At 42.6% G+C, this 13,708-nt stretch overlaps 2 protein-coding genes across 2 annotated transcripts in view; one reads left to right on the top strand and one right to left on the bottom strand.

Moving 5' to 3' along the window:
* The window catches only part of LOC134372657 (thyroid receptor-interacting protein 11-like), a 338,384-nt gene that overhangs the window by 253,672 nt on the left and 71,004 nt on the right, over positions 1 to 13,708 (top strand).
* On the bottom strand, positions 11,940 to 12,498 carry LOC134371741 (non-secretory ribonuclease-like). Its single transcript, XM_063088566.1, has one exon. It carries the CDS (start codon positions 12,411 to 12,413, stop codon positions 11,940 to 11,942), a length of 474 nt encoding a protein of 157 aa, XP_062944636.1. The 5' UTR covers positions 12,414 to 12,498.

The following is a 13,708-nucleotide window of genomic DNA, read 5'->3' as shown; positions in this document are numbered from 1 at the left end:
CTATTTTTCAGGAACCAAACCCAGTACTCCCTTGAGGATTTCTTGTAAGGGTGGTCGTGTGGTAGTGAACTCCCGCAGTTTTTGTTTGTCTGAGAAATATACTATTTGCCCTTCATTTCGGAAGGATAGCCTTGCAGGGTAGAGTATTCTTGGCTGGCAATCTTTGTCTTTTAGTATTTTGAAAATATCATCCCATTCCTTTCTAGCTTTTAGGGTTTGTGATGAAAAGTCTGACGTTAGCCTGATTGGGGCTCCCTTATAAGTGATTTGACGCTTCTCTCTTGCAGCTTTTAAGATTCTCTCTTTGTCTCTGAGTTTTGCCAATTTGACTATGACATGTCTTGGAGAAGGCCTTTTTGGATTGAATATGTTTGGAGATCATTGAGCTTCCTGGATCTGAAGATCTGTGATTTTTCCTATACCTGGGAAGTTTTCTGCCACTATTTTGTTGAATATGTTTTCAATGGAATCTCCATTTTCCTCCCCTTCTGGAATACCCATGACTCGGATATTTGAGCGCTTGAGGTTTTCTGATATCTCTCTCAGATTTTCTTCAATGTCCTTGATTCTTTTTTCTTTCTTTTTGTCTGCTTGTGTTATTTCAAACAGCCCATCTTCAAGTTCAGAGGTTCTCTCTTCAACTTCGACAAGCCTGTTGGTTAAACTCTCCATTGTGTTTTTTATTTCGCTGAATAACTTCTTCAGTTCAGCAAGTTCTGCTACATTTTTTTTCAGGACATTGATTTCCTTGTACATTTCCTCTTTCAGATCCTGTATACTTTTCCTCATTTCATCATGATGTCTAGCTGAGTTTTCTTGTATCTCATTCAGTTTCCTTAGAATTATCCCTTGAAATTCCTTGTCAGTCATTTCAAGGGCTTCTTGTTCTATAGGATCTAGAGTTTGAGGTTTATTAATTTTTGGTGGTGTACTTTCTTGATTTTTTGTATTTCTGGTATCTTTTTTTTTGGTGTTTATTCATTGTGGCAGGGGGTTTCACAGTCCACCAGTTTGAGACTAATGACTAACTAAGATGTTGCTGTGGTTGCCAATTTCATATGGCTACCTCCGTGACTGCTCAGTTGGCCTCTAGTGCCTTTTGTGTGTGGTTGCCTCGGGTCTTGGGCTTCTCCGGGGAGCCACCTTTCTGGTCAGCTTGGACTCTGCTGGGCTGGTGGAGTATGTACCACAGGGTGTGTGATCTCTGTTGAGCTTTCACTTCCTGTGCAGGACTTCTCCCTGTTCCGTGTGCTCTGGCCCAGGCTGTTGGATCGTACAGTTGTGACCTCACCGGGTGTGTGGTTTCTGTCGAGTCTCCCCCTCCCTGGCCGCACGTCTCCCCACTCTGTGCACACTGTGCTGGGCTGGGGTGTGTCTTCTGCACCCCTCGTCTATCAGCTGGGCCTTCAAGACCCTGCTCAGCACCACCTCGCCCAGGAAGTCTACCAGGTTTCTGCTAGGCACAGACAACCGGTCGCTCTGGGTGCCTTTGTAGCACTGTGTAGATCTTACTCGGGACTTGTTCACCTTTGTGTCCCCCCCGGCATAGACTGAATCTAGCGCCCACCTGCAGCCAGCTCTCCGGCAAGTTCAAGCGGACCTGGGAACTCTCCTACTACACTGTTCCCAACCAGAAATTGGTTAGGCTTTTTTCCGAACTGGTGGCCACAGAGATGGTATCTGCCTCCCAGTAACAGGAAGTTTACCGGGGGCTGGAGTCCAGGGTGTGGTGGAGTGACAGTTGGCCCGCCCGTACTTCTTTGCCCTCCTGACACTGGTCGGGGACGCTCCATGCCACCAGCCCCACCAGAGAACCGTGGAGGGAGTGGGAGGGGAGGCCGGCCTGCAGGCTCCAGGAAGCCCCGCGCCGGGCCAAGCAAGTGGGAAGGCTCAGTGATGGCCAAGCCAGGCGGAGCTGCCCGCACCTGGGAGAATGGAGGCAGCCCCAGGCGGTGAGTGGCCTGGTGATGCAGGCGGGAGCCGGGTGGGCGTCAGCCCCCCCGAACAGGGCTTGGGCAGGGGTCACTCACAGTGCTGTGCAAGGTCGGGTGCTCACTCTGCCTCTGGTTTGCCGCCTTTCCCATTCTCGGCTGCTGCCGCCTTGGGCTGTTTAGTCGCAGCGCAGCTCAGGCGCTCCCAGGAATCTTCTTTAATGCTGGCCTGAAACCTCGAATCCTGAATAGGGCAGCTGGCCACCTTCAGCGCGGCCCCAGCCTCCGGGATCCTGGCTGCATCCACAGCAGCCCTGGCGCCGCGTTCCCTGTTTCGAGACTCGCTTTTGCAGCTAAGAAACAGTTCTTTTCCTGCTCCACACTTCAAAGCTGTTGCCTGTAAATGAGGCAGCCTCTCCTGCCGGGGGCAAAGTGGCGTTCAGCCCCCACGACCGGCCAGCAGCAGCGGTCCTCCCTTAAGAGATGGCAAGAGGAAGGTCCACAAGTTTCCCGGCTGTCTGAGGCCCAGTGGCCACCTTTTCCACCTCAGCTACTCCACGCCAGCTGCCGCAGCCACCGCCATCTTGAAACGGTTCCTGATAATCTCTTTCATCTGTACTAATCTCCTTAGCAGTCTCTGGGCTACACCATTGAATTGTTCTACTAAAAATGCACTCCACTTTTCTACTGCATAGCCAGCTTGCAAATTTTCCAAATCTTACATTCTGCTTTCCTTTTAATTATAGATTCTGGCTTAATGTCATGCCATTGCTGCTGCCATAACTCAGCATAGGCTGTTGCAAGTAGTCATACAGCTTCCTGAATGCTTTGCTGTTTAGAAATTTCTTCTGTTAAATACCCTGGTACAGCTTCTTTAAGTTCCACATTCCATAAGACTTTTGGGCAAGAATAGAATGCAGTCAAGTTTCTTGCAAGTTCACAGCAAGAGTTTATAGTCCGTATTTCCATAAGCATTCTGCTCACCACCATTTAACCAGTCTCTAAAACATTTTAAACCTGCACTGGTTTTCTTGTCTTCCAAACTCCCACCAGCAATACGGCTTTTTCGAGCCTGCTCCTTCAAATTCTTCCAGCCTGTCCTCAACACCCAGTTGCAAAGCTACTTCCACATTTTCAAGTATTTGTTTTATGCAACATCCTACTTCTCTGGTACTAATTTTATGTATTAGCCCATTTCTGTTGCTTATGACAAAATACTTGGGTAATTTATAAAGGAACTGGGTAATTTATAAAGGAACAATATTGCTTACAGATTTGGAGGCTGGGAAGTCCAAAGTCCAGGGAACACATCTAGTCAGGGTCTTCCTTGGTGATGGCTTCAGTAACACAGGATATCACATTGTGTGATGATGGAAGCAGAGAAAGAGAGAGAGACTCTCATGTGCTCTCCTTTTAAAGCTCTCAGAAGCACACCAATAAACCATGGCAAGGTCTTTATAATCTAATCACCTCTTCAAGGCCCCAACTTTCGATTATCATAAGAGGTTTTTTTCCTACCCTCAACAGTTGCATTGGGGACTAAGTTTCAATGAGGTTGGGGGGCATCCATCCACAGCACCCTCAGATAGTAACACTCTATGTACAGTCTTTGCTAAGGACTGAATCGTGTCCCTCCAAAATTTATTTGTTGAAGTCCTAACCCACAATGTGACAATATTGGGAGGTAGGGGCAACAAGGAGTTACTTAAAGTTAAATTAGTTCACAAGGGTGGGGCCCTGATTCAATAGGATTAATGTCCTTATAAGAAGAGACATTAGAGAACTTACTTCCTCCATCCACAGGTGAGGAAACAGCAGGAGGGCAGCTGTCAATAAGCCAGGAGGAGAGCCCTCACCAGAAGCTGAGCCCCGTCAGAATCTACACCCTGGACTTTCCAGTGTCCAGAACTGTGAGTGTGATATTGTGATTTATAACAAGGAATATACATTTGATCTTTATCCCTGTTTCCTGGCACATAGCTCCTAAAACACTTGGAATTTCTGAAGTGATAAGTGTCTATTTGTATGCTAATGCAATGACTTGTGGTTGGGGATAACCTGGATAGCCTCAGGATGGGGGCTGGTTGCCAGGAGAACCAACCAAGTGATTAGAAGTTTGGAACTTTGAGTTCCATCCCCCACATTCTGGTGAATGGAAAGGGACTGAAAATTGAGTTGATCATCAGTGGCCAGTCCTTTCACCAATTATGCCTACCTAATGAAGCCACCATAAAAACCCAAAATGAGAGGGTTTGGAGAACTTCTGGGTTTGAGGGATAAGAACACATCTCCATGCTGGGAGGGTCACATATCCCAACTTGACAGGGACAAGAGATCCTGTGCTCAGGACACTTTCAAGCCTTCCCTATGTACCTATTCACTTGTATTCTTTAATATGTCCTTTATGATAAATGTGTAAACATAAGTGTTTTCCTGAGTTCTGTGAGCCATTCTAGCAAATCACTGAAACAGATGAGGGAGTCTTAGGAGCCTTTGATTTATAGTTGTGGGTTAAAAGTACAGATAATGATTGCTGCTTGCAACTGGCATCTGAAGTTGGGGACAGTCTTGTGGGACTCAGCCCTTAACCTGTGGAGGTCTGTGCTAACTCCATTGTCACAATTGAATTGAACTATATGGCATTCAGCTGCTCAAATGTAGCTGCTGTCTGTTGTTCTAATAAGCATAAGAATTACTGGCATTATGAAGTGGTGAGAGGAATGGAAATTGCTATATCTGAGGGCCTGGAAGAGGAGCAGGAAAATGGAAGTCAGAAATCCCAGACTGGAGGACAGAGGTGCAGATTTGATGTCATTGTACGTACGTCTCTTCTGTTCTGAATCAGGCACTCCAAAAAGACCCACTCTGTCACCAGAACAGACACTTAAATGCTGTACCTGTCTACAGCTTGCAAGGGCCTTTCCCTTCCTTTTTCTCATTATTGCTGAGTACAGCCCTGCATGGAGGCAGGGCAGGGGCTCTTGTTATTCATATCTTCTCTCTGTGGGTCTACAGTTGCCTAATCTTCGTGCCCCTGCCGCTCCTGACTTGAGTTGAATGAACCGATGATTCACTGCTGGGGACAGCTGTGGAGGGCAGAATGGCAGGAGCCAACTGGCCTTGATAAGAGATTCCATTTCCATGTCCTCCTCCCACCCCATCCCCACCAGGTCACCAGCTGCCCCCTTCTCCAGGACATGGAAGTTGTGGGGAAAGATATCCACCTCTTCTCCAGGCAGTACGGGAATCTGTCCATATTTCTACCTGAACACTTGTCTCATTCCACCTTTGACTCCAACCCTGGATTCACTCCTAGCATAACCACTAATAACTGAGGTTTGATAAATTTGTTAAAAAAAAATTCTTTCAGGCTAAACTTTTTATTATTTCTTTTGGTCTCACCATATTCAAAACATTCCTTTTTTTTCCTTTTTGTATCATGAAATTTACTTATATCATAAAATTCATGATTTATAAATCAGAAGGATTGAAACATGCTCATTTTCTATTGATACACTGAAGCCCTTATCTTTCTTCAGATGGAAATGGTGTCACAGAAAACAAGATCTGGACAGTAGTTAAAGCATTAAAAACAAATCTACTCAGGATCTATTGCTATAGGAGAAATGCAGCCTCTGTATCAAGTTGAGCTTCAGAACAAGTGGGCACCTATACAGGAGTTATGGGCTGTTGTGTGTTAGGGGTGTGGGAGAGGGTCGGTGGATGGAAAATTAGTAGAAGGAGATATCAAGACCAGTGGTGTCATTGCTTGATTGACTCAACTGGATTTTTATTTGAAGGCAGGCCAGCGTGATCAGATAACACATGGTGGATGGTGGGAATGAGGAATTTAATCAGATACTGAGGGTAAGAGACCCACTGTAATTTGAGTTGGGAGGGTTTTTCGACTGGACTCTGCAAGGAAGGACTTTGTTTTTTTTTTTTTTAGAATGAATCTTTTTTTTTTTTTTTTTTTTTTAATTTTATTTTGTCGATATACATTGTAGCTGATTAATGCTCCCCATCACCAAAACCTCCCTCCCTTCTCCCTCCCCCCCTCCCCCCCAACCATGTCCTTTCTGTTTGTTTGTTGTATCAACTTCAAATAATTGTGGTTGTTATATCTTCTTCCCCCCCCCCCAGTTTGTGTGTGTATGTGTGTATGTGTGTGTGTGAATTTATATATTAATTTTTAGCTCCCACCAATAAGTGAGAACATGTGGTATTTCTCTTTCTGTGCCTGACTTGTTTCACTTAATATAATTCTCTCGAGGTCCATCCATGTTGTTGCAAATGGCAGTATTTCATTCGTTTTTATAGCTGAGTAGTATTCCATTGTGTAGATGTACCACATTTTCCGTATCCACTCATCTGATGATGGGCATTTGGGCTGGTTCCAACTCTTGGCTATTGTAAAGAGTGCTGCGATGAACATTGGGGAACAGGTATACCTTCGACTTGATGATTTCCATTCCTCTGGGTATATTCCCAACAGTGGGATGGCTGGGTCGTATGGTAGATCTATTTGCAATTGTTTAAGGAACCTCCATACCATTTTCCATAGAGGCTGCACCATTTTGCAGTCCCACCAACAATGTATGAGAGTTCCTTTTTCTCCGCAGCCTCACCAGCATTTATCGTTCATAGTCTTTTGGATTTTAGCCATCCTAACTGGGGTTAGATGGTATCTCAATGTGGTTTTGATTTGCATTTCCCGGATGCTGAGTGATGTTGAGCATTTTTTCATATGTCTGTTGGCCATTTGGATATCTTCCTTAGAGAAATGCCTACTTAGCTCTTTTGCCCATTTTTTAATTGGGTTGCTTGTTTTCTTCTTGTAAAGTTGTTTGAGTTCCTTATATATTCTGGATATTAATCCTTTGTCAGATGTATATTTTGCAAATATTTTCTCCCACTCTGTTGGTTGTCTTTTAACTCTTTTAATTGTTTCTTTTGCTGTGCAGAAGCTTTTTAGTTTGATATAATCCCATTTGTTTATTTTTCCTTTGGTTGCCCGTGCTTTTGGGGTCGTATTCATGAAGTCTGTGCCCAGTCCTATTTCCTGAAGTGTTTCCCCTATGTTTTCTTTAAGAAGTTTTATTGTCTCAGGGTGTATATTTAAATCCTTAATCCATTTTGAGTTGATTTTAGTATATGGTGAGAGGTATGGATCTAGTTTCATTCTCCTGCATAACGATATCCAGTTATCCCAGCACCACTTGCTGAAGAGGCAGTCCCTTTCCCAGTGAATAGGCTTGGTGCCTTTGTCAAAGATCAGATGGCAGTAAGTGTGAGGGTTGATTTCTGGATTCTCTATTCTATTCCATTGGTCAGTGTGTCTGTTTTTATGCCAGTACCATACTGTTTTGGTTATTATAGCTTTGTAGTATAGCTTAAAGTCAGGTAGTGTTATGCCTCCAGCTTTATTTTTTTTGCTGAGCATTGCTTTGGCTATTCGTGGTCTTTTATTGTTCCATATAAATGTCTGAATAGTTTTTTCCATTTCTGAGAAAAATGTCTTTGGAATTTTGATGGGGATTGCATTGAATTTGTATATCACTTTGGGTAGTATGGACATTTTCACTATGTTGATTCTTCCAATCCAAGAGCATGGGATATCTTTCCATCTTCTTGTATCCTCTCTAATTTCTCTCAGCAGTGGTTTGTAGTTCTCATGATAGAGATTTTTCACCTCCTTGGTTAACTCAATTCCTAAGTATTTTATTTTTTTGGTGGCTATTGTAAATGGGCAGGCTTTCTTGATTTCTCCTTCTGCATGTTCACTATTGGAGAAAAGAAATGCTACTGATTTTTGTGTGTTGATTTTGTATCCTGCTACTGTGCTGAAATCATTTATCAATTCCAACAGTTTTTTTGTAGAGGTTTTAGGCTGTTCGAATATAGGATCATGTCATCTGCAAACAGGGACAGTTTGACTTCATCTTTTCCAATCTGGATGCCCTTTATTTCCTTCTCTTCTCTGATTGCTCTGGCTAGTACTTCCAACACTATGTTGAATAGGAGTGGTGAGAGTGGGCATCCTTGTCTAGTGCCTGTTCTTAAAGGAAAAGCTTTCAGCTTTTCCCCATTCAGGATGATATTGGCAGTGGGTTTGGCATATATGGCTTTAATTATGTTGAGATACTTTCCCTCTATACCTAACTTATAGAGGGTCTTTGTCATGAATGAGTGCTGAACTTTATCAAATGCTTTTTCAGCATCTATAGAGATGATCATATGGTCCTTGTGTTTGAGTTTATTAATATGGTGTATCACATTTATTGATTTGCGTATGTTGAACCAACCTTGCATCCCTGGGATGAATCCCACTTGATCGTGATGAATAATTTTTCGTATGTGTTGCTGTATTCTGTTTGCTAGTATTTTAGTGAGGATTTTTGCATCTATATTCATCAAGGATATCGGCCTGTAGTTTTCTTTTTTGGTTATATGTTTACCTGGTTTTGGTATCAGGATGATGTTTGCTTCATAGAATGAGTTTGGGAGATTTGCGTCCGTTTCAATCTTTTGGAATAGTTTGTAAAGAATCGGTGTCAATTCCTCTTTGAATGTTTGGTAAAATTCTGCTGTGAATCCATCTGGTCCTGGGCTTTTCTTTGTTGGGAGCCTTCTGATAACAGCTTCAATCTCCTTTATTGTTATTGGTCTGTTCAAATTTTCTACGTCTTCACGGTTCAGTTTTGGGAGCTTGTGTGTGTCCAGAAATTTATCCATTTCCTCCAGATTTTCAAATTTGTTGGCGTATAGTTGTTTATAGTAGTCTCGAATGATTCCTTGTATTTCAGATGAATCAGTTGTAATATCGCCTTTTTCATTTCTAATTTTTGTTATTTGAGTCTTCTCTCTTCTTTTTTTTGTTAGCCATGCTAATGGTTTGTCAATTTTATTTATCTTTTCAAGAAACCAACTTTTTGATTCGTTGATCTTTTGAATTGTTTTTTGGTTTTCAATTTCATTCAGTTCTGTTCTGATCTTAATGATTTCTTTCCGTCTGCTAACTTTAGGATTGGATTGTTCTTGTTTTTCTAGTTCTTTAAGGTGAAGTGTTAGGTTGTTCACTTGCCATCTTTCCATTCTTCTGAAGTGAGCATTTAATGCAATAAATTTTCCCCTCAATACTGCTTTTGCAGTATCCCACAGGTTTTGGTATGATGTATCATTGTTTTCATTAGTTTCAATAAACTTTTTGATTTCCTGCTTGATTTCTTCTTGGACCCATATGTCATTAAGTAGAATGCTGTTTAATTTCCATGTGTTTGTATAGTTTCCAGAGTTTCGTTTGTTATTAATTTCTAGTTTTAATCCATTGTGGTCTGAGAAGATACATGGGATAATTCCAATTTTTTTGAATTTATTGAGACTTGATTTGTGACCTAATATGTGATCTATCTTGGAGAATGATCCATGTGCTGATGAGAAGAATGAATATTCTGAGGTTGTTGGGTGGAATGTTCTGTAGATATCTGCCAATTCCAATTGGTCTAGAGTCTTGTTTAGATCTTGTGTTTCTCTACTGATTCTTTGCCTAGATGATCTGTCTAATATTGACAGTGGAGTGTTCAGGTCCCCTGCTATTATGGTATTAGTGTCTATTTCCTTCTTTAGGTCTAATAGAGTTTGTTTTATAAATCTGGCTGCTCCAACATTGGGTGCGTACATATTTATGATTGTTATGTCTTCTTGGTGGATCAGTCCTTTTATCATTAAGTAGTGTCCCTCATTGTCTCTTTTTATGGTTTTTAGTTTAAAGTCTATTTTGTCAGATATAAGAATAGCCACTCCAGCTCGTTTTTCTTTTCTGTTTGCATGGTAAATCTTTTTCCATCCTTTTACTCTTAGTCTGTGTGAATCTTTATGGGTGAGGTGGGTCTCTTGTAGGCAGCATATAGTTGGGTCCTGCTTTTTGATCCAATCAGCCAGTCTGTGTCTTTTAATTGGGGAATTTAAGCCTTTAACATTAAGAGTTGTTATTGAAAGGTGTTGATTTATTCTTAGCATTTTATTGGTTGTTTGGTTGTCTTAGGTGTCTTTTGTTCCTTGCTTTCTGATTTACTGTTTGGTTTCTGTGTTTGTTGGTTCCTTAGGTTGTAGATAGTGTTTTTGTTAGCTTGTTTTCTCTTCATGAATGCCATTTTTCTTGTACTAGCGGGTTTAGATTTTTCTTAGGTTTTTATGGCAGTGGTAGTTATTTTTCAGGAACCAAACCCAGTACTCCCTTGAGGATTTCTTGTAAGGGTGGTCTTGTGGTAGTGAACTCCCGCAGTTTTTGTTTGTCTGAGAAATATACTATTTGCCCCTCATTTCGGAAGGATAGCCTTGCAGGGTAGAGTATTCTTGGCTGGCAATCTTTGTCTTTTAGTATTTTGAAAATATCATCCCATTCCTTTCTAGCTTTTAGGGTTTGTGATGAAAAGTCTGATGTTAACCTGATTGGGGCTCCCTTATAGGTGATTTGACGCTTCTCTCTTGCAGCTTTTAAGATTCTCTCTTTGTCTCTGAGTTTTGCCAATTTGACTATGACATGTCTTGGAGAAGGCCTTTTTGGGTTGAATACGTTTGGAGATCGTTGAGCTTCCTGGATCTGAAGATCTGTGATTTTTCCTATACCTGGGAAGTTTTCTGCCACTATTTTGTTGAATATGTTTTCAATGGAATCTCCATTTTCCTCCCCTTCTGGAATACCCATGACTCGGATATTTGAGCGCTTGAGGTTGTCTGATATCTCTCTCAGATTTTCTTCCATGTCCTTGATTCTTTTTTCTTTCTTTTTGTCTGTTTGTGTTATTTCAAACAGCCCATCTTCAAGTTCAGAGGTTCTCTCTTCAACTTCGACAAGCCTGCTGGTTAAACTCTCCGTTGTGTTTTTTATTTCGCTGAATAACTTCTTCAGTTCAGCAAGTTCTGCTACATTTTTTTTCAGGACATTGATTTCCTTGTATATTTCCTCTTTCAGATCCTGTATACTTTTCCTCATTTCATCATGATGTCTAGCTGAGTTTTCTTGTATCTCATTCAGTTTCCTTAGAATTATCACTCGAAATTCCTTATCAGTTATTTCAAGGGCTTCTTGTTCTATAGGATCTAGAGTATGAGATTTATTAACTTTTGGTGGTGTACTTTCTTGATTTTTTGTATTTCTGGTGTCTTTTTTTTGGTGTTTATTCATTGTGGCAGGGGGTTTCACAGTCCACCGGTTTAAGACTAATGACTAACTAGGATGTTGCTGTGGTTGCCAATTTGGTATGGCTCCCGCCGTGACTGCTCAGTTGGCCTCTAGTGTCTTGTGTGTGTGGTTGCCTCGGGTCTTGGGCTTCTCCGGGGATCCACCTTTCTGGTCAGCTTGTACTCTGCTGGGCTGGTGGATCACGTACCACAGGGTGTGTGATCTCTGTTGAGCTTTCACTTTCTGTACAGGACTTCTCCCCGTTCAGTGTGCTCTGGCCCAGGCTGTTAGATCGTGCAGTGGCGACCCCACCGGGTGTGTGGTTTCTGTCGAGTCTCCGCCTCCCTGGCCGCACGTCAAGGAAGGACTTTGAAGCCCAAGGAAAAGGCCTGGTTGTAAAGCGGATCCAGAGGAGCTTGACCACAGTTTCTTCCAAGACAGTGTTTGTCAGAAGGCAGATATCAGTTGAGACCTCACTTTTTTGGCTAAAGGCAGAAAGAGGGATAACTCTGTGCTGCTTCGTGGTCGCTTACCCTCACGTCTCTATTTCCCACAAATCTCAGGATAGTGGAAGGAAAAAGTCTCTAGGATTGTGACTAAATGACAGCAGAATGACAACAGACACACAGAGACTTGTAGATGATTCTGCAAAGAAGTTTACTGCAAGGTCAACAAAGTGAGTCAGCTCAGCAAAGGTGAAGGATGTTGGGGGCTGGCGTGATGAGGAGAGATGCTGGTATCCAGGGTGGAAGGAGGAATGGGTTCTTGGCTATGACAGTGGAGCCTGGAAGGTGAAGGACAGCACAAAGTGCTGGTACAGGAGCTTAGAAGATCAAGTCCAAGTGAACCGGAACCACAGGATATGTGGCATTGTCCCGGGGTGATCTATTCTCACAAGCAACTCTATAGAACATCTGTGCTGTTGTCTGTGTATATCTGCAGTTTGCAACAACAGGTGATGGAGGTCCAGTGAGGTTACAGTAGATTAAGGGCACCTGAACTGAGCTATTGTGACAATTTGTTTTTTTGTTAAAGCAGGTTGTATTTGAAGCACCACAAACATTAACAACAGCAGCAAAAGTTGTATGAAGAAAAGTATTCTTGTCTTTGCATCTTCCTTTGTAGTTGTTCACTACCAGCATTGCATTGTTACATCGGGAGTAGGTCATGTTTATGTGCTGGATGTTAAACCATTGAGCCCACGTTAAATTACCCGGTTGAGCATGGACTGAGATAAGTATTCCCAGCATCCCCAATAGAAGCAGACAAAGTTGAGAATTGCACAGCTTTGGAACCATGTTTCCTGCAAGAAAAGAAGAGAAGTAACTACTCCTGCATCCTGTCTCAGTTCTGACACACTCTTTCCTGTCTCACCCTGCAGGCCCCTCTGCTGTCACTCTGGTGCCATATTTCCTTCCATTCACTTCCTGTCCCCAAAGTGTGCCAAGCCTCCTGGCACTAATTTCATCTCACCTCTCTCTCAGTGGCTGCCCTGTCGCTGCCCCTCCTGTCTCAGCTCTAGGGCTCAATGTCTTACCCATTCTCTGTGCTGCAGCTGCTGTGAGAACAGACCCAGCTGGTCATCCTGGGGCTCAGGGTGCTGGTCCCCCCTAATTGGGACTGTAGATGTACAGCAGCCCCTGGGGGTGGGACCGGCAGAGCCAGGAGGCTCTGAGTCTCCTGTTGGCTCACTTGTGCAAAGAGTCTTTTTGTGTGATCATGTGGATGACAAAAAGATACCCAAGGACAGCATCGCTGCTCACTCTGGTATAAGGGATCTAAGGCATCCTGTGCTGGTGATAAGTTTGCTGGTGGATCTGGACTTCAGTGACAACAAGTATATACTGGCTGCCGACTGACCACAGAGTTTGTAATTCTGCATGTGTAGGACCACGATCCATTAGACAGGCTTAGAACAAATACTCAGACCCAATACAGCCAGGGAGGCTGTTTGCACAGGAGAAACCTAGGTTTCCCTTTTGGTTTTAGTGTTATTCCTGGCTCCATCAAAACACAAACATTCTCCAAGTCAATATACCCTCTGCAGTAAATTGAGTTCTGAATTTCTTGCTGCTCAAAATTCTGCAGGTAATTAAAATTGTTGGCTACACATTTGAGGTTTGTTTGTTTTTATTTTCTCCTCTGGCATTGGGTTCACTTTCTTTTGTTTTACGCCTTGCCCTGATTATTGCTTCCACTTCATGAAAAGTCACATAACATGAAAACATCCAAAGAAAATCATTTTACAAAATCTGCCAGAGAATGAACATTTGGTGTCACGTAGGAGTCCAACCTAGCAGTCAGTATTCTTGTGTTCTTTTCAACCTGTGCTATTTTCTACAAAATGGTCTGCCCTGGGTTGTCATTTGCCATCCTAGTATATTTTATTTTGTGATGTTAACAGGAAAATGTTTCTGGGCACTGTATTCGTGAATGTATAGAAGTCAAAGTGTCTGATTTGATACATAAAACACACTTTGACTTGGTCTGTAGAGAAGCAGAGTGATATAGGTAATACCATTTGTGTGAACACGGGTTTATGGGCACACTGAGGATGAAGGATGTTACTTGGTTTAATAAGACAAGAAAGCCT

The sequence above is a fragment of the Cynocephalus volans genome, chromosome 3 (genome assembly GCF_027409185.1).
Source record: "Cynocephalus volans isolate mCynVol1 chromosome 3, mCynVol1.pri, whole genome shotgun sequence".
In the NCBI taxonomy this organism is placed as follows: Eukaryota; Metazoa; Chordata; class Mammalia; order Dermoptera; family Cynocephalidae; genus Cynocephalus; species Cynocephalus volans.
The sequence above is the reverse complement of the archived record's forward strand: the minus strand, read 5'-3'. Positions and strand labels throughout refer to the sequence as shown.

What these genes read in the sequence shown, in the direction of transcription:
- LOC134371741 (XM_063088566.1), bottom strand. Translation starts at nt 12,413, where the DNA reads ATGGTTCCAAAGCTGTGCAATTCTCAACTTTGTCTGCTTCTATTGGGG.